This window comes from Notolabrus celidotus, chromosome 14 (genome assembly GCF_009762535.1).
Source record: "Notolabrus celidotus isolate fNotCel1 chromosome 14, fNotCel1.pri, whole genome shotgun sequence".
In the NCBI taxonomy this organism is placed as follows: domain Eukaryota; kingdom Metazoa; phylum Chordata; class Actinopteri; order Labriformes; family Labridae; genus Notolabrus; species Notolabrus celidotus.
Window position 1 is genome coordinate 15,687,988 of NC_048285.1, and position 25,032 is coordinate 15,713,019.

The 25,032-nt window shown below is 38.5% G+C and overlaps 1 protein-coding gene across 1 annotated transcript in view; it reads left to right on the top strand.

The window, feature by feature from the left end:
* The window catches only part of veph1 (ventricular zone expressed PH domain-containing 1), an 87,821-nt gene extending 62,789 nt beyond the window's left edge, over positions 1–25,032 (top strand). Inside the window, exons 12-15 of the mRNA XM_034701686.1 lie at positions 9,070–9,187; positions 20,674–20,810; positions 24,279–24,332; positions 24,573–25,032. Coding sequence (XP_034557577.1) covers positions 9,070–9,187; positions 20,674–20,810; positions 24,279–24,332; positions 24,573–24,755 — 492 coding nt within the window. The 3' untranslated portion in view covers positions 24,756–25,032. The remainder of the gene's footprint in view (positions 1–9,069; positions 9,188–20,673; positions 20,811–24,278; positions 24,333–24,572) is intronic.

Here is a 25,032-nt window from a genome sequence, read left to right on the forward strand (position 1 = left end):
AATGAAACGTAGCTCAACACGCTTTCTCAGGTTGGACAGTGAATGTTTGTATGTTTGGGCAGAGTGGGAAACAGAGAGAACATTTCAAACGATACGTATCATTCTTCATTTCAAAAACCTCTAACACGGGCTGAAGATATGACCATGGGTGCTCAGGTGGAGAATTATAGCAATCATTACCACTTCTACATGAACTGCCTGATCTGAGTGAAATTTGCTCTGTGTTTGCTCCACATTCAACTGTGGAGACGCACGATATACAGGTACGGCTAAACCACTGAGACAAAGAGAACTACACAAACACATTTTACTGTCTTAGGGATCAGATTTCAGAAAAGAGAAGGAAATTCATGAGCTGACTTCAAAGCAAAAGTAGTGAGTAACTAGAGCATTGATAGAAATGTAGTGGAGTAAAAAGTACAATAATTGTCTTCTAAATGTAGTTGAGTAAAAGTAATAAGTTCTCCCCAAAAATAATACTCAAGTAAAGTACAGATACTCAAAAAATGTACTGAAGTACTGTACTCAAGTAAATTTACTCTGTTACTGTCCACCACTGGATATAACACAGCTAAATACCCTACTTCGGAACATTTACTACCAAAATATTAAGATTATGAATTAATGAAAATGATTATTACTTTTTTAGAATCAAATCCAGTGCTTATGTAGATATTTACAACAGAGGCTCTGATGCTTGTGGTTGTTTTATGACCCTGTTAGCGACGCTTTACTGTTGGCTATCATGCCATACATGAGGACTACCTGTTTGCCATAATTCTTTCATAAGCACCTTGAATTTGATAATCCAAACCCCTAGCATTCCATCAATCGATCGATCAATCAATCTCTATTTGTATAGCGCCAAGTCGCAACAAATGTTATGTCAAGACGCTTTTACAAACATAGCAGGTCTAGACCATACTCTATGTTAAATTATTAACAAAGATCCAACATCAAGACAGGATACGATCCATTCCCATCTTATAGTCAGGACTCAGTCTTATCTCATCTTAACCCACCATGAGCATTGCACCTCACATTATTTAGCTAGTTACAGTGCAAGGAAAAATGTCCTTTTTCACAGGCAGAAACCTCGAGCAGAACAAGACTGCCCCGACCGAAGCATTGATGGCATCCTTGGTATGAAAAGGTGTACAAATGGCTGAAATAGTCGACCTCTATCCTGATGAAAGTGCATAATGCATGCAAAGCATATACATGTTTGCCCACACGAACATATGGTCCAGCCTAGAGTCCAGGTTGGATTTGACATATTCGCTCTTTAACTTAGCATAAAGTGTGGACATAGGTTAAGAAAATACTTTGGCTTTGATAAAACAAACTCCAAAGCTCAGTAGCGAGGTGAGCACTAAAAGAAGATTAAATTGAACAGGAGAGAGAAGAAGAAGGTCACAACCTTTCTATCCATCCATGTGCTCTGCGTTTCCTATTTGCTTTCTTTCCCTCCTGATTAGACCTATAGCTTCACTCTGGTCCCTGTCAGCCAATCAGAAACATATGTAGTGGAGAGCAAGAAGACAGAAGATGCCAAATGGGGGAAAGTTTAGACAGATACGAGACATTATATATTATGCATTATGTCTGTACTGACAGGGAAATTTAAAGGAAGGCTGCCGGCCTTTATGAGGCTTAAGAGTTGTAATATGGATTTATGTTCGGCTTCTGACGGCACCGTTTTGTAGTTTAATGGCTGAGAGATAATGAAAAGCTGGTGTGAGAGAATAAAGGAAGGATAGAGAGATGTAAGAACGTTGAGCTAAGCCAGAAGGAAAGATGAAAAAGGACTAAAGTGGCATTATCAACAGTGAAAGGTTAAGAGAGATAAAGTGTTAGTAATAAAAGGTTAGTAGGTTTAAACATGCATAAAGTGACGAATGTGAAGAATCTACATAAAATTCACCAAAGGATGTGGTAAGAGAAAAAATGGATAGACCTGGAGAAATGAAAGCCTGAGTGGAGAGATACTTAACAACTGCTATTTTACTGTTTACCTTTAAAAAAACAAAAGATAAATTCAAGTTGTGACTTAAATTAGATAATGAAGGAACAGACAAAAAACTGGACTGGATTGGGGGAGAGAGATATAGATGTACCCTAAAAGCCTGTTTAAAATGTTGTTTGATGTAAACCTGCAAACACTCCCACTTCTCATCCACTCACCTGTTAACCTGTCTTACACTACCCTCTCTTCTCCTCTTCCTGCCTCCAGCTCCCACTGTCCTCTCTCTCTCTTCCACCTGTTAGGCTATTCAGGAAGCCTCCAAAAACTTTCTCTGTTCTTGTCTCTTACTGTCCTTTTTTAATCACATTTATACAACTTTTTTCATTTTCTCTAAATATCTTTAAAAGGAAGAAGGCATTATGTTTGTTTGTCAAGTTGTCTGTGTTTCTGTATGTAAATACAGCTGTGTCAGTCCATTCATGTGAACATAATATTTTAGCTAGCCTGGCAAACAGCCAAAACACACCTGACCCATCAGTCTACTCAACCGTTCAAATGTATGTAGAACTCTTAGTCTTGATAACACCAAGACAAACTGGTTATACAAAAACTTCAACTCCCTAACAATATGTACTATTAAATAAGAGATATATATACTGGTTTTTGAAGCAGGTTGTAAACATATTTCATTTTCCTGTAAAACATGGGACCGAATGGGGATTCCTTGGCTTTTGTAGCCATGCCTCAAATGGACACCCAATGAGCTACAGATTTTCATTGGCTTAACTTGTCTCATTTTTCAACACCATAGTTTGCCACTTGGTTTGGCCACAACTTGAAAAATATAAAGGCCACTTAAATTACAAATGCCCGAATGACTAATCGTAAAAAATATTGAAATTGTGAGTTTTATTTTATATCCAGGGAACAGCTGTAGGGAGTATATTCAGATTTGACACATAATTACACTCTAACTCAAGCAAGTTGTCCAATTCTTCATCATTCTATAAATACAAAACCACAACAACTCCTCAGGGAAGCTTTATTACATCTGACTGAATAGTACATTTTAAATTTTACTGGAGAAGTGTCCACAAACAACCACATACTTTGCAGAGAACCAGAGAGAGGATGAGGAAGAGAAACCTACTCTGACATGTCCTGTTAATGTCTTTGGTGGGACCTTCCCTGGTCAATTGAGGCCTTCTAATGCTGCTTGTGTTTTTTTAGAATAGTCTTTATCAGATTTTTTATGTAAATCTGACATCGCCTGTCCCCAATTGAATGTATTGCCATCAGTTACACTAACATCCTGGTAGGAACACTGATGGATGTGAACTGTAACTTTATTGGCTTGGCTCAGACACACAGTTATTTGTAGCTTTTCTTATTTGAATAAAATACCATTTTGAATCAGAATATGAAAAAAAAAAGTGACATATTTGGCAGATTCAACACAGTGCTCTATCGTTGTTGTTTGCCTGAAGTCACTAGTCATGTGTTGTTTCATTCTTGCATCTTGATCAAATTATAACAATGATGTACAGACAGAGTCAGAGGGAGGGAGGTTGAGGTGCAGAAAGATGGGGGTCATATTGAAGGGGTAAAAGGGGTTAAATCAGGACAGCTTGCTCATAGCTTACATAGCTGAGCCATTGTTTCTTCATCTTTATATTGAATACACCTCTTGTCCTGACAGATCAAACATGGGGTCATGTTGTTCCACATCAGCCTGTTGCCTGGCTGCAAATTTGTCACTGAAAACACAGTAAGACCAGCTTAGTGAACCATATAGAAATCATTTAGTCATTAAAGTTTGGCCTGTTTGTAACAGTGTGGGGAGCCTGCCACAAATCCCCTTTAGTTTGAAGTTGTCTGGGGTATGATTCAACTGTACATAGATACAGGCTTACACATTGTTGATGATTCATTTCTTGTTGCGGTATCCTGAAAAACTTGGGCTCCATGTGCCCTGATTTGTTCTCACTCCCGCATTGTTGCTCAATTGTGACTCACAATCAGACTCAGTCTGTCATTCATTATTTTCCTGCTTCTGTCTGTTTCTTGTTTATTTATTTTTAGAGACAAATTATTTGATTCTGCTATTATGTTGTAAAGCAATGTAAAAGTTATTCTTTTAGGAACTGATTGGATTGTCTAATCCAGATTATCTCTGGAAGCCAAAGCTGGCTGGAGTAATGCATGTCTTCATCAAGTGGCAGCACTGGCAGACTATTACTTTATGTAATATTTTAGATGCCGCATTTTACAGTTTTGACTTTTTGATGAGGGTATCTTTTGAAAGAATTATGTATTTTGAGTGTCATCACACCCTCAAACCGAGGATGGGTCACTCATGCTATTTGATAGACCACCTCTGCCTTATAACAGTCTTCAGAGTTATTAAGAGTTATTAAACTGAACCAGGAGGACTGTCACTTTTACTAGAATATCATTTGATGATTTGGTATTGGTATTAGTATTTGGTATTTGGAATTGGTACCAATACAATGTTATCCATATACATACATTCATCATATACTGGTACATTCAAATTTAGAAATTAGAATATCATGTAAAAGTTCAATTGTTTCCATCAGTTATTTAAGAAAGTGAAGATTTAATAAATTCTGGACCCTGGACTTGACATGTAACCTTGAATGTTTCAAGCGTTTTTAATCTAAATTGAATAATTATTGTCTACTGCTCAAAAAAGGGGGAATATTTAATTTTGAAAGAAATGAATCAAAGAAGTTTTAAGTCCTATTTGAAGTTTCTGCAGTATGGGATGATTTGGGGTTTTGCCATGTCATCTGCAGGTGTTTGTCCATTGTGTTACATCAAGTCCAAAGTCAAAACTGCCACTTACCAATATACAGTGGGGCAAAAAAGTATTTAGTCAGCCACTGATTTTGCAAGTTCTCCTGCTTAGAAAGATGAGAGAGGTCTGTAATTTTCATCAGAGGTACGCTTCAACTATGAGAGACAAAATGAGAAAAAAAATCAAGGAAATCACATTGTAGGATTTTTAAAGAATTTATTTGTAAATGATGGTGGAAAATAAGTATTTGGTCAATAACAAAAGTTAAACTCAATACTTTGTAACATAACCTTTGTTGGCAATGACAGAGGTCAAACGTTTCATGTAAGTCTTCACCAGGTTTGCACACACTGTAGCTGATATTTTGGCCCATTCCTCCATGCAGATCTCCTCTAGAGCAGTGATGTTTTGGGGCTGTCGCTGGGCAACACAGACTTTCAACTCTCCACAAATTTTCTATGGGGTTGAGGTCTGGAGATGGGCTAGGCCACTCCAGGACCTTGAAATGCTTTTTACGGAGCCACTCCTTCGTTGCCCGAGCGGTGTGTTTGGGATCATTGTCATGCTGGAAGACCCAGCCATGTTCCATCTTCAATGCTCTCACTGATGGAAGGAGGTTTTGGCTTAAAATCTCTCGATACATGGCCCCGTTCATTCTTCCCTTAACATGGATCAGTCGTCCTGTCCCTTTTGCAGAAAAAACGCCCCAAAGCATGAGGTTTCCACCCCCATGCTTCACAGTAGGTATGATGTTCTTGGGATGCAACTCAGCATTCTTCTTCCTACAAACACGACAAGTTGAGTTTTTACCAATAAGTTCTATTTTGGTTTCATCTGACCACATGATATTCTCCCAATCCTCTTCTGGATCATCCATATTCTCTCTGGCAAACTTCAGACGGGCCTGGACATGTACTGGCTTAAGCAGGGGGACACGCCTGGCGCTGCAGGATTTGAGTCCCTCTCGGCGTAGTGTCTTACTGATGGTAGCCTTTGTTACTTTGGTCCCAGCTCTGTGCAGGTCATTCATCAGGTCCCTCCGTGTAGTTCTGGGATTTTTGCTAACCGTTCTCATGATTATTTTGACCCTACGGGATGAGATCTTGCGTAGGGCCCCAGAGCGAGAGAGATTATCAATGGTCTTGTATGTCTTCCATTTTCTTACAATTGCTCCCACAGTTGATTTATTCACACCAACCTGCTTGCTTATTGTAGATTCACTCTTCCCAGCCTGGTGCAGGTCCGCAATGTTCTTCCTGGTGTCCTTCGACAGCTCTTTGGTCTTGGCCATGGTTGAGTTTGGAGTCTGAGTGTTTGAGGCTGTGGACAGGTGTCTTTTATACAAATAATGAGTTCAAACAGGTGCCATTAATACAGGTAACGAATGGAGGACAGAAGAACTCCTTAAAGAAGAAGTTACAGGTTTGTGAGAGACAGAAATCTTGCTTTGTGGGTGACCAAATACTTATTTTCCACCATAATTTACAAATAAATTCTTTAAAAATCCTACAATGTGATTTCCTTGATTTTTTTTCTCATTTTGTCTCTCATAGTTGAAGTGAACCTCTGATGAAAATTACAGACCTCTCTCATCTTTCTAAGTGGGAAAACTTGCAAAATCAGTGGCTGACTAAATACTTTTTTGCTCCACTGTATTATATAGCACTTCATTTATAGAGATGCAGATTTCCTTTTCTTTCTTTTTTTGTATATGGGGAATGCGCTTAAACCACTGTTTTCCTTTTCCATACAATTTAGCACCTGCCCACAGAGCCAAAACTACCACATAATGGTTTACTCCCCATGTTGCTCTATACATGACTGACCAGCTGACTCACTTAACCTGATCCCAGAGAGAATCTGTTGGGCTTTTTTTGAAGAGGAATATGAGAAACTCCCCAAAATACAGGACACTATCAAAGCTGCCTGGGCTTCAATTACACCTCAGCAGTGCCACACTGGTTGCTTCTACACCACTTCACAGTGATGCAGGAATTGGTGGTAAAGGAGCCCCAACCAAGTACTGGACCCTGTGGAGGTGGTGGCTGACAGGAGAATTATGCCCAAGGTGTCATCTTTGATGAACATTTCTTTTCTACATATATTCTTGTTGAAATTCTTGTACTGTACGACTTTTTGTTTGCTGCTGTAACTCCATGAATTTCCCCATTGTGGGACGAATAAAGGAGTATCTTATCTTACTAAGTGATAAATTAACTTACTTTTCAGAAGTTGGGCATTTCTGAATTTTAGTTTTGATCTTAGGAAATACTCTAATAATCATAGATACTGGATTTCTGATTTCCAGTAGCTATAAAACAAATCATCAGGGGCTCTGGTGGCCTAGCAGCCTAAGTGCCCCACATACAGAAGCTACAGTCCTCGTCGCAGGGGTCGCCAGTTCGATTCCCGGCCGGTCGACCATTTCCTGCATGTCTTCCCCCACTCTCTCCCCACATTTCCTGTCTCTCTTCAGCTGTCTTATAAAATGAAGGCAAATAGGCCAAAAATATAACTTTAAAAAAAAGAAAATCATTAAATTAAAATGAAAAAAAGATTTGAACAAGTTTTCACTTGACATCCTCTGAATATAGAATTTTCCTTTTTGAATTAAGTACAAAGATGACTTTTTCATATTATTCTTACCCATTGAGTTGCACCAGTAGATGTTGTTTTTACATTATTTTAATTAATGCAGTTGAATGAAAAGAACACTATCTGCCTTTAAACTGAGAGAAGTACCCTTACAAGTGGCAACAGCATTGCTAAAGTGTGGTGAAATATCTTGGTTAAAGTTTGGACTTTTTTTTGTTTAGTTTTGTCTTTTTGTCCATATGTCTCTCTTTTTCCTGCATTTTCTACTTCTTCTGTCTGTGCTTAACGTTTCCGTACTTTTAACCAGTATTTCTCACCGTTGCAACACATCTCTCCTGAAAACAATTCAGCCGCCTGAATTGTGTCACATTGTTAATGTTCATGCAATCCTCTCTCAGCCACACATGGTCCTGGTTTGCCAGTATCCACACTCAAAGCCTTCTGACCTCAGTTATTTAAGTTGTAACTACACAAGTAATTCTATGATGTATGGATCACTCTAAATGCCACTACTTTTATCATGTGTGTGCATTTGTGTGTGTTGGTTAAAATGTCAGTTGTAGTCTGCTTCCTTTAAACTGGAATACACAGATAAAAAACAGCTTTCACATTTGTATCCTCCCTCATTGACGTATCTTTTACGATTAGGACTGAGAGGTCTAAATGTCAAACACACTAGTAGCTCAGCAATTATAGCTACCTGTTTTTCTTTCACTTTATCAAATCAACTCCATCTGGGTGTTTCATGTGAGTCCAGCTTAGTCTCGTTCTTAAATGGATCATCAGAAAATGTGAAGGTAGTGCAGTGGGGTCAGAGGTCAGGGAAATGATGAAGCACAGTATTCTGCTCAGTTGGTGGTCAGGATGTTTAAACTAGGAATTCATTATAGAGAGATTTGGTTTAACTGTGCACATACAGCATGAAAACACACACAAGTCACACACATACACACTCACACACAGGAGAATAGTCTTTTTTCATTATGGAGACTGATGACAGTAATCAATCATCTCCTTTTATATGAATGTTTTTGCTCCCCATACTAGACAAACACGTATTATCTCATGGGCCTAAGTGTCATTGGAGTGTGCTATGCTGTGTATTTAAAGTGAAGTGTAACTCTAACCATGTGCAGGAGGGTCATCAGGGATTTTGAAATGGGGACCTCAGTTTCCGTTGCTTTCTGTACTGAAAAAAAACACACACACACACACACACACACACACACACACACACACACACACACACACACACACACACACAAACACACACACGAACACACACACACACACACCAGGAATACTGTTTAAAGCACTGCTTGTAAAGTCTGATACTGGATACTCAGAATAGCTGCTGTATTTGTCATACCTGTAATATTGATTTCCCAACAGCTGTCAAAAACATCCTTAAAGTGTTACGTTTTATGCACTATCCCAGTGAGACATGACAGTGTGACAGTGAGCCAGCATACATGTTACCAAGCTCCTGAAGTTGAAGCAGCTACATGGAATTTTGCCATAGATAATGTTACCTCCACATGTGGTTTCTCTAATTTGACATATCAAAATGCTGTTGGTGGGAAAAAAAGCTGTACTGTTAGTATTATTAAAGAAATAAATAAACTCCAATTTGAAAGTTTCACATGACAGTTGCTTTGTATTCTCTTTTCCTCCCTCATGTCTGTAGGACCTGGACAGTCTCCAGATTCAGCTGGAAGAGGTTCGTTTCTTTGACCTGTTTGGCTACAGTGAGGAGGAAGGAGGTTGGCTGTGCTTCATGTGTAACAACCCTGAGAAGGCCACAGGTACACACACACACACACACACACACACACACTTTCTCCCTCTTTTTTTAGTCTCTCCTCCATAAAAGCCAAAGTATACATAACAGTGATTACAACATAGTGAAGTATGTATGCATGGAAAAGTTTGTGAAATACACTCATCACGTAGTTATCCTTGACAACAACCAAATGTTTTTCCCTACCAGATGATAGCCTTGTTATCATAGTGTGAGTAAAACATGATAAATGAACACTATAAGAATCCCCTTTAGGAAGACATATTGTCAGAAGCATCTAACTTAAAATGAATGGGTGAGGCATAGACAAAAATAAAGACGTATCATATTTAACACTTTGCCTAACAGGCTCCTCTTTGGTTTCCTTGGAATCTCTCCTGCGCTTGTTTTCTCCTCTAAACAGAGCCCTGAATAACAAAAGTAGCATTTTTAAAGATGTTTTTCTCATTTTTCAGTTGTTTCAACAGCTTGTCTTTGGCACAATTGTGGTTCCCTTGGGGTTTGATGGTACAACCAACGCAAAGCTCCATGGCATGTTTTTGCTCGAAATGCCTTCAAGGGGTATAATCATTCCCAGAACGGTGAAGTAAAACAGAGCAAAGAGTAGCTCTGATTTAAAAGCTGCCAGTCTGGTTTTAGTGTGCTTATGAAGGGTCACTGAAATCAGTCACTGCCATCAGGTCTGATCACTCTATGTTGAACCAGCGACCCCCTTCAATGAACACTTTGTCTTGGTGAAGTCAGACTTGGAATTTTGACCAAATCCTTTAGATTAGATCACTGAGTGTGTTTGTGTGTGTTTTTGTCCATCACTTGTACACACCGTGGGCTTAAACCTATATAAAAGGAGACAAAGATATATCATTTAATGCATAAGGCTTGAAACTTTTGTATGTATATGCTTATCCTCACACAGATAATCCTCACTATTCTGACTGTCCTGCTCAGGCATGATACACTGCAAACCATTCATCCTCTTTGTCTTTTCTCGCCTCACTCTGACAAAGAAAGAAAACAGGAAGACAGTGTGTTGGTGAGTGATGATGGTGTAAATTTAAAAGGTCTTTAAATCGATGAGTGACAATTTAGCCCCAGGAGAGCAAATGTGACAGAGGTTTGGGAAGCAACAGGCTCTAAATCAGAGTTTATCTTCGTGTCAGTCACACATGGAGGTAGTTATTAGTTATATAAGTGGAGTAAGAAGAGGGCAGTTTGTGGCAGATGTTATGTTTAAAAGAAGAAATATGAGGGGCGAAAAGGTAAAAACGTGAGGGACAGGCTCCTGAGACAGTATTCTTTGAAACTTGAGGAGTGTTGTGTCCCTAATAAGCAGCTGTAAACCTCTGTCGCACACAGCATAGGGGTGTTTCAGGCACTGCTGTTTGATGGCAGCTAATAAGGAGCCAGCAGGTATTTCCCAAAGTTAAAGTCAGGAAGTTGTTTGCTGGGTGAAGGAAACAGGCAGAGGAGAGGCAGTTAAAGTTTACTGTGTGCATGTGTGACTGTGTTTATTTAGATTTCTGTTGTCTGAAGTGAGGAAAGTTCAGATTAGGGGCGATCACCTCTTAAATAACTTGTGAATTTTGCCTAATAATTGGGAAAAACTAAAATCAGAAAAGGAACCTACAGATGGAAAGCATTTAAATAAGTACAATCATGATTCAAAATACTGAATTCTGATTCAAATACAAAGACGAGTTTTCCCAAACACCAATTAGAGTTAGAATTTCTCACCATTGTGTGCATTTTGATGTCTAACAATTGTGCGAACATTTCTGTCTTGCAAAGTCATTTTCATAAAACACATCATCTGGTTTTTATAACCATTATTTACTTCCTTGTTTGTGAGCTGTGATGCCCTCTTCTTCTTCATCTCTGCCCACTGTGGATGTATGTTGAGTAATTCATGTCATGTCACCAGAGAAAGAGCTCTATTATGATCGAGGATACTTCTGATAAGACTATCGCCTTCTTTTACCATCTTATCTCCTTCATGTTTGATCCTGCCATCACATTGATGTTTGATTAGCTTTAAGGGGTTAGAAACCTGGTAGAAAGTAACATTGATCTTTGACTGATCCATTGACTTTTAAAATTACAAATATTATTGATGCCACTGCACCAAGTATAAGTGGTTCCCAATAAGAAAAAATCTCCTTGGCTGAATACCATGCATGTCAAACTGGTAAAAAAAAGGAAAGCTCGAAAAGCTGAGCACAGGTGGCGAAAAACAAAGCATCAGGTTCATTATGACATTTATAAAGAAAGACTTAGAAATAAAAGAGCAGAGGGTACAAATAAGACTTACTTATAACAACCAAGCGCTAAATCCAAAAGAAAACACAGGGGGAAAGAAACACACAGTCAAAACAAGAGAGACATACAATGATCCAACACAGGATAGGGGAAACAGAGGAACTAAATACACAGAGTAATTAACACAGGTGTGGAACACAGGACACAGGTGAAACTAGTGAGGGTAATCAAAAAAGGAGGGAAACACACAAGGGCAGGAAGAAAAACTAAAATGAAAACACAGGGAATCAAGAACTACGAAATAAAACAGGAAACACAACAGACTGGACTAAAACACAAGAAAATACAACAAGAGACATGGATCACTAAACACACAAGGGAGACAAAGGATAACTAATACAGAATACACACAGGGAGGAACCAAGCATGAAACACAAGGGAAAAAAACAACTGAACATCAACTCATGACATTGTTCTTGCAAGATAAGGGCAGTGTTGGCGAAAACGCATTACAAGGTTATCAGTAAGAGATCTTGGATTCCTTTTTTTGCTGTAACAAATAACGTAACGTGTTAGTTCTGCAATCTAAGTAATGTGTTTCATAGTTACTTTTACAAAAAAAAGAAAATTACTAATGCATTTGCACGGTTTCTGTTCCTCTACTACTACTATAGCTGCTTACCAGTGGAAAGTAAACCTACAGTTGCGTCAGTGCTCATGCTTAGCTAGCTAATTGAACTAGCGCTTGTGTGAGATGACAGAGCAGACAGCATTTACTGTCATGGAAATATTCTCATTATTTTTGAGTGTTTTGGGTGAAAAGATCAAGAACAACATAATTTGCCTGGAGGACAAACGCTTGCAAGCTAAACATAGTTTCGCCATGCAGGTGGAAAGGCTCACTGAGGAGGTCAAAGATGCTAGAAGTGCAAAACAGCAGCGGCTAGCTTTTAGCTCAACTTAAACTGTCACTCAGAGGGAAATGAACAGGCCGATACCTGGTTATGTCTGTATCTTTGTACGCATTAAGTTATACTTTCTAATCGCAATAATCTTCTAGCGTAGGAGTTACTCTGACTAACGCTGCACATTCACTCCGAAAATCTCTCCGATTGAATGATCCTCATTCATTTAAGCGGTATTAATAGTCATTTCGGTCATCTGTCCTGAAGCTGTCATTAAGCTGGGTTCACAGCTCTTCTTTTTCTAATTCTTCCATGTCATTGTCTTGTCATCACCCATCTCATCAAATACACAAACACATGCACAGAAGTAAACACACACACATACACTCACGTTCGGTTGCCTGATCCAAACAGTACAAAAACCCAATGAAGCCAGTCTTCCAGCTCTGCTGCTCCGAACAAACCAGTAATCACAGGCTGAATGAGTGCAGGGAGCGCATGATTACATTTCAGATTCATGACAGTCTTTGACAGTACAGGAGAATTTCAAACAGGATTAGTTGAACTTCCCTGTTGTGTTTGCGTGATGTGACTATAGATACATGTGTCTTCTAATATGTGTATAGTCCTTGGGACCTTGGATGGCCTTTTTGCTCTGTATCTCTTTGAAGTTAGCATCTCTTCATTTTGAGGTATCCAAACTGTTGTTTAGATATGTCTGAGATTTTGCCTCTCACTGCAGCGACAGTAACTGGAATTGTTTCTGTGTTGCGGGTGTCAATGATAAATCACATTTGGAGAGTTAAGAGACACTTCTCTGTCTAGAAACATTTCCCAAGACCCACTGTCAATAGCTTATACTGGCACTCCTTTCAAACAACAACAAAAAACAAGTTCCTGCGGATCGGCATGTCGTGATACAACCAAAAACAAAAAGAAAAGCATGAACCCGAATTGTTACATTAAGATTATTTTTAAAAAAGACCTCATCATCACTTGTTAAAATCAAGACCAGTTCTAAATAGGATGGAACCAGTCAGTGCTTTATACTGTATCCCTAGTTTGTGTGGAAATTCTCCCACCATGACTATTTTGGGCTGCCGTCTTGGCCAGGTCACTCTTGAAAAAGAGGTTTTAAATCTCAATGAGTCTCATACCTGGTTAAATAAATAAATAAAGAAACTATATATCTCCCCTGCTTTGTATTCAAACAGGCAACAGTGTCAGAGAAGTGACCCCTCTTTGACCTTTCACACCTTAACCTGCCATGTTTGTGTCAGCCTTGTGAACTCAGTGGCATGAACCAACTCTATCTGCAGGTGATCATTACTCAACTGTTAACAATCAGCTGGATTACTCAGAGGAAAGATATGGATAGGATATACAAACCTTCATACAGTATGTTGAAAATCTATTCGGTTGAAATTGTGTGGGGCACTTTTTTTTTCTAAAATAGACTTTGTATGATACAGTTTCACATGTGAGTGTCAGGATGCAGGGGAGTGGGACACAATTGCGGACTGGGAGGAAAGGGAAAGGGGTTCTGAAAGTTATCCCAAACGAATAACCACTAATATCGCAAGCGATAAGAGGGAAAGGAGAGAAAGACAATAATGATGAGCTAAAAACAACCTAAACAGAACTGGGGGAAGGCAAACTAAACCATCGCTGCTGAGCATTTGACCAGAAAGCAAACTCTCATGGAGACCTGAAAAAACTCCTCAGGAAACAAAAAGAAGGCCCAAGGAGCTTCAATATTTATTTGTATTTTATATCGGCCCAGCGAAAACCAACTACTTTACTATGGACACACTTTGGTAGCTCAAACACACTGTGGGAACCTCTCACAATCTCTGAAGGTGAGACAATGAGTCAGCACAGATCACAGACAATCACTGGTATATGTAAACTACCCACACCTGGTCTCAGTCAGGACACACACACACCTGACTGCTCTGGGATGATTTGCCCAAGAAACTGAAAAAGTAGCAAGAGTGAGTGCCCCTCACAGTAAGGATATATGGGTGAGTTATACAAACCTAGATCACAAGGGCAGTGAGTGTTTACATAGACTTTTGAATCCCCATAATGAGCCTTATCCTGGTTTTGATTATGCTTCAGATATGGTATTTACACGCACATAGAGAAAAATGGTTATTCATATCCCTGTATACATCATAAATACTTCAGGACACTGTGGTTAATTGCTGGCTGAGCAATATGAAAGGCCAACATGGTGTTGCAGACATGGCGTATCAGAGTAATGTTTCTTTAGTAGTTTCTAATGTAACCTGAACGTGAATAAGTCAACATTTCAGTGCTTTCTCCTAGTAAGACACCTGTTGCTGCCTCCATGTTTGTTTTGCTGATACAACACTTAGCTTAGGCTGCACGTGAGAAGGTGGTCGGCAGATGTCAGAAACCACATGCCAGATTTTCATGTTTTCTTCCAGAGTTCTCCAGGTAGCAAAATCTTGCTTCTCAAAACATTGGCTTATGCCAGTTTCTTAAAATTGAGATATGATGTTTATATGCACAAACGCAAAAACAGGATACTTAAAAAAACAAATCATACACTCAAGTCTATGTAAATGCACTCAGTGAGCTATTTTTGAGGCACATTCAGTACTTGATATGCTTTCAAAATACAGCAGCAAAAATGAAAGCAGATTTTTTTTTACCCTTTAGTGATACTCATCAGTACAAAAAAAACAAGGACCTCTTATGCAACCTGAATAGATTTACAGGGCAGTTGTTCTCCGCTTAGAAAATGTTAAAAAAAAAAAGCCACAGTTTCGTATTTGTTCCATTAAATATTGGACCCAAATTCTAAATCAAATTGGCCCCATTACATGAAATGGTTCACAAATTGATAATTGGGCAGTGAAACATAGAAAAGTCTTTCACCCAGCTGAAAATGTCCATAAACAAGCCACCAATAGGCAGTCAAAACCAGAAAACAAACAAAATGTGTTCCCTAGAAACCGTCTTAAGTGTCCAGCTGAAAGCCCTCCAGTATATTAAGTCAAGTTATAGTAAGTGATGTTGATGATTCACCTCATCTCACTGAAACTTATGAAACAACTGGTCTCTAGACTCAGTGCCATTTCCCTTCTAGGTGACCCACTTTTTTTATTGTCTTCATGAATGCATCATGTAAAACTCCACATATTTTTCACTGAGTGAGCATGCTGTTCACATTACCAGCTACAACCAGCCAACTTTTTTTTCTTGTTAATGCGTTATATTGCGTTACCATAATAAAAACTTGCTGACTTGGCCGGAGTGGTACACTGTGATTACCTCAGAGGTTACACACACACATGAACACAAGCAAGGAGCTGGTTTCATGTTTTCTATAGTAAAAAAGAAAACAGAAGAGGTGAAATGTGTTCCATTGTGAGGGCCAAAGTGAAGCTGGTGGTTCCTGCAGCTCCATGACGTGTTATGATATACTGCTGACTTTAACTACTGGAATGCTTTTGAAGTTAGCAATAATGAGCTAGTTGTTTTTGTGTGTGTGTTTGTGCATGTTCTGTGTGGACGTGTCAGAATAAGGTACACAGGTTCAGCGCTCGTCTTCATTTTTGGATGCTTGTTTAGCATTTTTACTTGAATATATTCCACGCACCATCAGCCAATAATCGACTCCCCACAGAGGTTATTAGTAACAATAGTTAGAAGAGTTGTTATCACCTTGTCTTGACTGCTGGCACTGACAAATACACACACAATTTAAAATGATCATACATACCCTTCATTGCCCATGCCCCCTGCATGGGGATTTCAACACACATTCACTCATGACTGGAAGTCAGGTCCTCTGTCTGCAAAAGTATGGAAAACCCCAAGTAAGACTCTCCATCATCCACCCATCAATCAGTGAGCTAACGCAACAGAAACTCTCACCTCCAGGAAATGTTTTGCAAATTTAGGAGATTCCCTGGCTAAGAAGTATTATTACTACCAATGGAGTTAGCAGAGTTGGAGAACATTTCCAGAGTGATAAAAGACAGCATTTCTCTGGGGTGCTGTTACATATTTTGGCTACCAGGCAGGCTTGTGGACATGAGAAAAGATGTAAGCCAATTCTTTAAAATTGACAAGTGGAGGTTAATGTTTTTTAATTCATTTTGAAAGCTCCACTCTTAAACTTTCCATCTTTCATCTCTTCTTTTATCTAAGATGAGTGAAAAGGAAACCAGACTTTTTAATGTAATGTAAAGTTAACTTTGAGTTTGTCAAGGCTACATTGTGCTACATAATACCTGTGAAATATCAACGTTATGAAGGTTCTATGTAGTAAAAAAAAAAAAGTACTCTAGGAGATAGACAATGTCAAGACAAGACAAAGCAAAAGCAGAAAAACAAAAATGAGTTATCCCAGCAGTGGGTAAACCCATGCTAAACGTAGGCTAACTATAGTAACTGATTAGCCTGACAGCTGAATCAAATCAACTGTCACACAACAGTTACTCATAACACAAAGCAGTTTTCTTCTAATCATAACTTGTCATTTTTTCCACTTATGAAATTCTTTCACTGTAAAAAGACTGCTGACATTTTACTCGGAAGAAGGATTGGGCAACTTGTTTACTACCACATTTTCCCGATCATTGTTTTTTTTTCAAGAGTGAGTAAGTGTATCGTCAGTGTTATTTTAAGCCCTTGTTTTCATTGAGGATGCATTTCACTGTCACCCACAGAAGCCAACAACTACAATAAAGCCGTCACATTTATAGATAAATGCTATCAAACACCATACAAGTCAAACAAAAAGACAAATACAAACATCAGAGTCTTCTTGTGTGTCACCCTCAGGGTGTAATGAAGGCTTTTTGGAGTGACAGCTGTTTCAGGTAAAGACTTCAATTAGACACTTGACTCTTGTTACGGTGTTGAAATACAGTCAGTCATGAGGTTTGACGTGGAGTACGAGAGTTACAGGTAGAAAAGTAAGGGGATATTTCCACACTGGTCCAGTTCAGAATAAATTATCAGTTCTAGTATTTGTTATTCGAGCAGACATCTTTAATGGTAGTGTATAAGCATAATTGTGTCAAGTGATGGAAGAAGTGAAGGTAGCAATACAATGTGTTAAATACTCTGTTACAAGTTAAGTTGTGTTTAAAATGATACTTTTATTTGTAATGAAAGTAGAAAATGTAGGCATTAATATATAAAAAGATACCGAAAGCAAAAATGTTCATTATACAAATGGAAAAGGAAGCAGTCTATTTAATTTCTAATACTTCTAGGTAGCATGGATACTTCTCCATAAGCAACAACATAATGTTATCTCGTATTTTATGGCAGTATATGTCTTAATTTTTAACTTATCAAATTGTATTAGCAATCTTTAATCAAAGTGCTTTAAAATTTAGGTTACACAACACAAATTAGGGTCAAAAGTATACCCCCCCCCCTCCTGTAGCTGTATGGAAGTATCAATCTACAAAAGTAGTTATAGTCCAGTGACATACTGGCACCTTCAAACATTACTTGTTGATAGAACCCTAGTTTAAATATTTTCTTGCAGTGTTTGTGTCTCATTCTTTGACTTCAGTTTGTCTCAGACAAGGTGTCATGAACCACTGCCTGGGGCTGACAACAAACCCAGGTATCACTTTCCAGGTGTCAGCATCCCAGCAAAGAGCATCCGCCAAATCATGATTTATGCTCCAGACAAGTTTATTTCTGCACCCACAGCAAGAAATGTTTGTTAGTTGACGTCAGACAGAACTGCTGTCCGGCTGTATATAAGCAGTGTGTCTGCATATGAAGGCCCAAAACACACAGTGATCATTTTGAAACTCTGATTTCCAATCAAGAGAATCACAAGATCAGTATAGAAAATAGATAAACATTACTCTCAGTTTTATTTTTTGTTAAAACGAAGTTTTGTTCCTCTCCTTCAGTACAGTGGAGGTGAATGTAATTTTCTCTGCTGTATGAAATGAATCTACCTCTAACTGATGGAGCCCATGCATGCCATTTAACTGTGGATTTAATGAATGTTGAAACACAAACATGCTGTTAACAACTCACACATTTCCAGTCACTTTCCCTCCATTGAGGTCAGAGATGGTTACTTTTAAAGAGGACAAAATCTGTTAAAAGGTACTGCATGGTTCGATGCAAAAATTCATTATTACAAAATGTTACAACTCTGCTCTAGAAAGATGTTCTCTATTATGTTGAATTGTCCAGAGCTGCAGTATCAGAAAAGCTGCTTCTCTGTCTGCGCTCTTCTTATGTGAGACTCTAATGGCCTTTAAAGGTTTGTCCTCTTTGGCGCTGGGTACTTGTGTGAATCATCCTAGCAGCATGCCCACACATTCACACACTCCGATCAGATTGCAGTAATCTCTGTACTGCTTTACTCATCGTCATAGATACAAAGAGCGGCTCTGTTTTATGGTCAGCTTCTGATGTTCTGGTTAACTGGCACCAACCCTGAACCAGCAGTCTGGGGATCACAGTCTCTCCAAGAACACAGTCACACTTATTTCACAATCAGTGATTGAAAAGTCATCTGTGATCGCTTTGCTTTTTTTGTGTTGGTCCGAACAAAAAAGTAAAAATAAAAAACATGTACTTCATGACACAAGAAGAAACACTTTTAACTCAGGCAACAACACAGAAAAAATCATTCACACATACACTTAAACCAAAACTTTACTCATTAGTCTAAGGCTGTTTTTGAAACCGCCTACTATACTAGCAGTATGTACTGATTTGGCCAAAATTCAGTGAGTAGAATGTGAAAAAGAGCAAAATCTGCAGTAAGCCAAAACTCCCCAGGTGACTACTGATTCTGGAACATTTCTCAGTATGCATCGGACCAGTCTGCCTCGTGTACTGTTTCCTACAATGCACAGCGCTCATTCCACTTTTTCTCTTCTCTTATTTTTTTGACAGGGCGGAACTCAGTTTTTGGGTACTGTGAAAATTAATAAATTCCATATAAACCACTTCTTAACTTTTTAAATCAGAAGTGATGCTAAAGAAGCAGTTTCTCTATCAGCTTGTCTGTTGTTTACTTCGGCATTCCGAAACCGGAAATCCAGTGACGTCTGGCCCAGCATACTGCAACACATATTGAACAGAACAGTCATACTACATACTAAATTAAAAAAAAGTATGTAGTAGGCAGTACCTATGGCATACTACATTAGTAGGTAGTGTGTAGCAGGCAGTTTCGAAAACAGCCTAAGATTTTGATGTGGCTACTTGTTCTAATCAGACCAGTCTAATCACGACATGCAAATCCACAGGAACCTGCTTTTTTGTTGTTGTTTGAAAGTATGCAGTACATACTGCAAACTACATTCATAGGTAGTATGTAGCCTAAATACATAAATGGTAATCGTGCACAGGTGTGTTAAGAGGACACAGGTGAAACTAATCAGAGTAATCAAAGCGGAGGAAAACATGCAAGGGCAGGAAGTAGAAGTAAACCAGACACACAGGGATAAGGAACTACAAAATAAAAAACAGGAAATAGATTTGACTAGGAAACACAAGTGAAAATGTACACACACACATACACACACACACACAGTGACACACACAGTGACACACACAGTCACACACACAGTCACTCACTTAAAATAGAATACAGACAGGGAGGAAACAAGACCTGAAACACAAGGCAAATCTAGAAAATAAAACAGGAAATCAATGACAGATTACAATACAAGGAAAACACAAACTAAACAAAGCAACTGATGACACATATGTTGCATTCAGAAACTTTGGTTTTCATATATTTACCTGGGGCCAAACTGGAAAGACTGAGAGTCCATTAACCGGGTTCATCTTTGCTTGAAGTTGGTTACATTTCATCATTTGAATGTAAATATTAGCATCACAGTGAATCATTACATAAGGGATAATGTATGGTTAGCAGGCAGTTATGGAAAATATAATTTCGACAGGTTGGACAAGACCCCAACATAAAGCAATAATAATATGAGCAACACGCTCATATTAGTGAAAATTAAAACAACCATCGTTAAGGGGTTGTCAAGGGGCTTTGACCAATCAGAATCAAGTATCTTACACAACTGGAAGATCAGTAAGAAAGTTAGGTAATAACACTATACAGACAACAAATTTGCAACAATGTCACACCTAACCCCTATCTCTCCCTCATCTTCATCATCATCAAGGGGTTTTATGTATTTATTTTATAAAAACACTTCTCCAAACTGAAGTAGTCCTACATACAGCTTACATCAGTCTTTTATTTACCCTCTTTCTTTTTAAAGTATTTAAACCTAATTATTTTCTCCCTTCCTGTCTTTGAATTCTATGTGCCATCCAGTTGTGAACCAGGAGGGACAGCCTCTAATCGAGGGGAAGCTGAAGGAGAAGCAGGTCCGCTGGAAGTTCATCAAGCGCTGGAAAACCCGTTACTTCACCCTGGCGGGAAACCAACTACTCTTCCGGAGAGGCAAATCGGTATGTAGCTAATGAAGACAAAGCCTCCGTACACACAAATACACTCACACATCCGCACTGTCCCCAGCCTCTCCTTGAGAAGATCTTCATTAATTCGCCTTTTTCTATGTCATGCAAATCATGATGCAACCGTATGAAACAGTGGAAATCTCATCTTGTGATAAGCGCAATAATTCCCTAGGAGTAGGCCCTTGATTTATCTGTAACAAACGTTGGCCACTGAGGACACTTCTGGGACTCTCAAGGCCAAAGCATGATGCTGCAACCTCATGAGTCATTCTCACCCACTATAACTCAAAGCAGATACCGTTACGCACAAGTAGCAAACACACAAAAGGAGGCACTGTCTTTAACAGCGTATGTTACCGAATACAAGACAGCGAACAGAAGTGAGGAGAGTTCCCAAGTGGTTGTAATATCACATTTTTATCCTTCAAGCTTACGGACAGGAAACCCCTGCTTAATCACAAACACAAAGAGGAAGATCAAAAATGTGTTAAGGTCAATTGTCTGAAGTAGTAAGTTCTTTTTCGTCCAGCTTATGATTAAAAAAAACCCCTGTAGTTCATGAGAAAATCAGATGTGCAGTCATCTAACAGAATGAAATAATTGCTAATAATTACAATTTTCTTCACACCAGCAGTAGATTAGGTATCCACTGGAACTTTGGACTGTGTTAAGTTGACACAGACTGCTTCCCAAAAACTAGAGTGAGGCAGAACATCACAGGGAGAGTATCTGGAAACAAGGTAGCAGTTGAGCTGAGCTCTTGGTTTTTTTTTTCACTTCAAACAATAGTCTTTGTGTTCCTACCCAGATGGTAATAGATTTCTTGCTTTTTCACCAGCCTCAAACTGGAAATGTTGAGTGTCTTTGTTCTCAAAGTTGAGTTTCCCCCTGCCAGCATGTTCCCGAGGTGGTGGTATGTTGTGAAAGAACTTTTCCCAAATGGGGAGAGAGATTAAGAAGACATTCATGTGTGGTTTCCTGAATGATAGAATAGTGTTGACACTCTGAGAGGTTGGAAACATTCCCCAAACCCACACAAAGCTTTGACTTGTACCTCACTACTAACACTCAGGTTGTGCTATTTATTTTCTGAAGCATACTCTATATGTGGAACATACTAAGAAGTAGGAAACCTATTTACTCTGCATTGAAGGTTATTGTTGACACACTGGAATGTCCTTTTCTTTATGCGTTAATTTTTCCCTGCCTGAACAAAGACTGATGCCAAACAACAGGCAGACCTGGATTTAAGCTTGGCAGGTTGTTTTGTAGCAGTCCAGAAACCTGCCTGCTTTTTGCTGCCCTTCACTTTAATTTCATTTTCTCTCCTGTTTTGTATTATATTACACAAAGGCAGTTTTCTTTTTTGTATATTGTGTTTGCTTTTCAGATGTTCTGAATGTCATTTTCTTACCTCCAAGGCAGCTATTAGTTTCCATTATTTCACTATTTAGTTGCTTCAACTTTCTTGTGTTTGATAATCCATTGTGGTGAATATGTGTGGTAAGTAAAATCCAAAGGACTTTTAACTGTTTGATTAAATACCAGTACCATTTTTCCCTAAAAAAAGCTGTCAGATGCAATGAAATGGCAGCAGTTGATACATTAAAGGTAAAAAAATTAGCAATTGACAGCAGGTGAGTTGTTTTAATTTGTGGAGTATGAAGAGATAATGTCTTTATCTACTTTCTGGTTGGTAAAAAAGTGTTCTAATAATACGGCTTTAACCTATCAAATGCCCTCTGCATGAAGCAGCTGATGCATTGGCTTGTCAAAGAACAGCAAACTGACCCTCAGCAGAGCACAGCCGGGACTTAAAGCTGCAAAATGTCTTCTGTGATTGAATGCTCTTCAACAAACACACTGTAACACACACCGCAGACAGGATGCAGGCATTTGCCATAAGTCTTACAGATAGCTCTGGTTCTGGCCACAACCTCACAGTGAAAATCACACCGAGTGGGATAATACATGGATGTAATGTGTAGCAGAGCAGGAGGATTTAGTTTCCTGTGCCAGAGAAGCAGCAGAACAATAAAGAGTAATTGTTCATCCTGTAAGTGGGCTGTGGTTGAGGTTGAAGGTACTGGGAACAAAACTGTGTGCTGTATCAGGATGCTGAAATGGGGTGATCTTGTATTGAGGGCTTTTTAACATGGCTAAAGATTACGTTTTTTTTCTTTAAACAAAACTTACAACAGTCCATAAAAATCCAACATGGAGGGAACTTGTTGCAAGTATGAATCCCTCTTTAAATAAACAAATTGTATAAAACTATAAGTTCATGATATTTTCATTTCATATTAAAGATGGTGTCACGATGGGGGAAAACGGAGAAGGACCCATGTGCAGAAAAATAAAGATTTTAATAATAAAAGAGCTAAAGGTACCAACCGAACTTAATCAAATGTCTGAGAAACTAAATCTAAAAATAAAAACACAGGAAACACTGGGATAAAGAAACACTGTGAACACAAGGAAGGCTTACAATAATCCAACACAGGACAGGGGCGGGTGAAACAAATCAGGTTCATCAAAAGAGGGGAAATAAACTGGAAACACAGGGATAACAAACTACAAACAAAATAAAGTAGAATAAAACACAAGAAAATACACAAAGGAATATAACACAAGATATGATAACAAGAAAAAAAAAAAAAAACTAAAGATCAACTCATGAAAGATGGCTGAGTTTGACTCTTTATTCACTAGTCCTTGGCATCTAGGTGTTCATTATAATATTTTATATTGAGCAGTATTCATGTTTTCATACATCTAATAATAATGCTAAAATTTAATTAAAAACATATACTATTTAAGTACAGGTTTGAGGCTCTTATAACTATCTGCACTCCTTTTAAGCGATGTGGACAGTGGTTAAACAGATAAACAATGTACAATATAAAAAGGATATTTATGCTTCAGTCATGATAAAACAAAACTGTAATACTGTATGTACGTCGCTTTAGATAAAAGCGTCTGCTAAATGACATTGTAACATTGTAACATTGTAATACATAAGATTAGTGTTTTAGTTTAAGCTACATTTTGAATGCACTAGGTTTAACTTATTACAGGGAATTTTTAAAAACTATTAATACATTGAAATTCTGGATTTAAGAAGGTTCATATTGAGTTCAGTTCCTAGACCATGACCCTAAGAATCAGTGCATCATCAGGCTGGATCAAGTGAGCCCAGTGTACCTGAACAGTAACTTGATTAACATTTTCATTTTTCAACTTAGTTTTATGATTTAAAAGAAAAATGCAAACTAGATTTTTCTCCATTTACAGATCTATTATTGAAGCCTGCGTTAACTAATTGAGCACATTTTTTTTCTGCTCCAGTTGATAAGTAACAAAAGCTGTTGGAAAATTGAGACTTTCCACCAAAAGTCGCTGCTTACTTTCTGGTTTGACTGGATTCTTTACCTCTTCTGTTTTCTGTCCACCCTGCAGAAAGATGAGCTGGATGACATCCCAATTGAGCTAAGCAAGGTGCAAAGTGTCAAGGTGAGGAGTCAAGCTTTCATTGAGCATTTCCAGTCTTAGTAATCATTATTTAGGAGGTCAGATTCCCAAATACCACTCCAGCTGTAAGTTAGTAAAGAATAGTGCTGCATAAAGCCAAATCCCATAAATCTGAATTATGACTGCAGTGTCTTTCCCCAGTGGACAGATGTTTAAGTCTGACTTGTTCATGTTCTCATCCCCCTTTTTATTACCTTTATTTTTTTGTTCTTCGTTCCACAGGTGGTAGCCAAGAAGCGGCGTGATAGAGGCCTGCCGCGGGCCTTTGAGATCTTCACAGACAGTAAGACATATGTGCTGAAAGCTCAGGATGAGAAACATGCTGAGGAGTGGCTGCAGTGCATCAACGTGGCCGTGGCTCAAGCCAGAGAGAGGGAGAACAGAGAGGCTACCACATACCTGTGAGAGAAACCAATGAGGACACAGCAACACTGTTATTGACAATATATGTCAGGAACAAATGCACATTTTCACACAGGCAATCATACAATGAGGAATTTCTTGTGTAGCTGCACACAAGAAGACACAGTATCCACTGCCAGGAGCTTAATTTTATATCTGCAATCAGTGATATAAATCATTAAACCCATTGTGAGTGGACAAAAACAATTAAAAAACTAAATATGCAGTTTTTTTTTTCGTCAGAAAAACAAATACTTCTAATAAACCAGCAATAACAGAC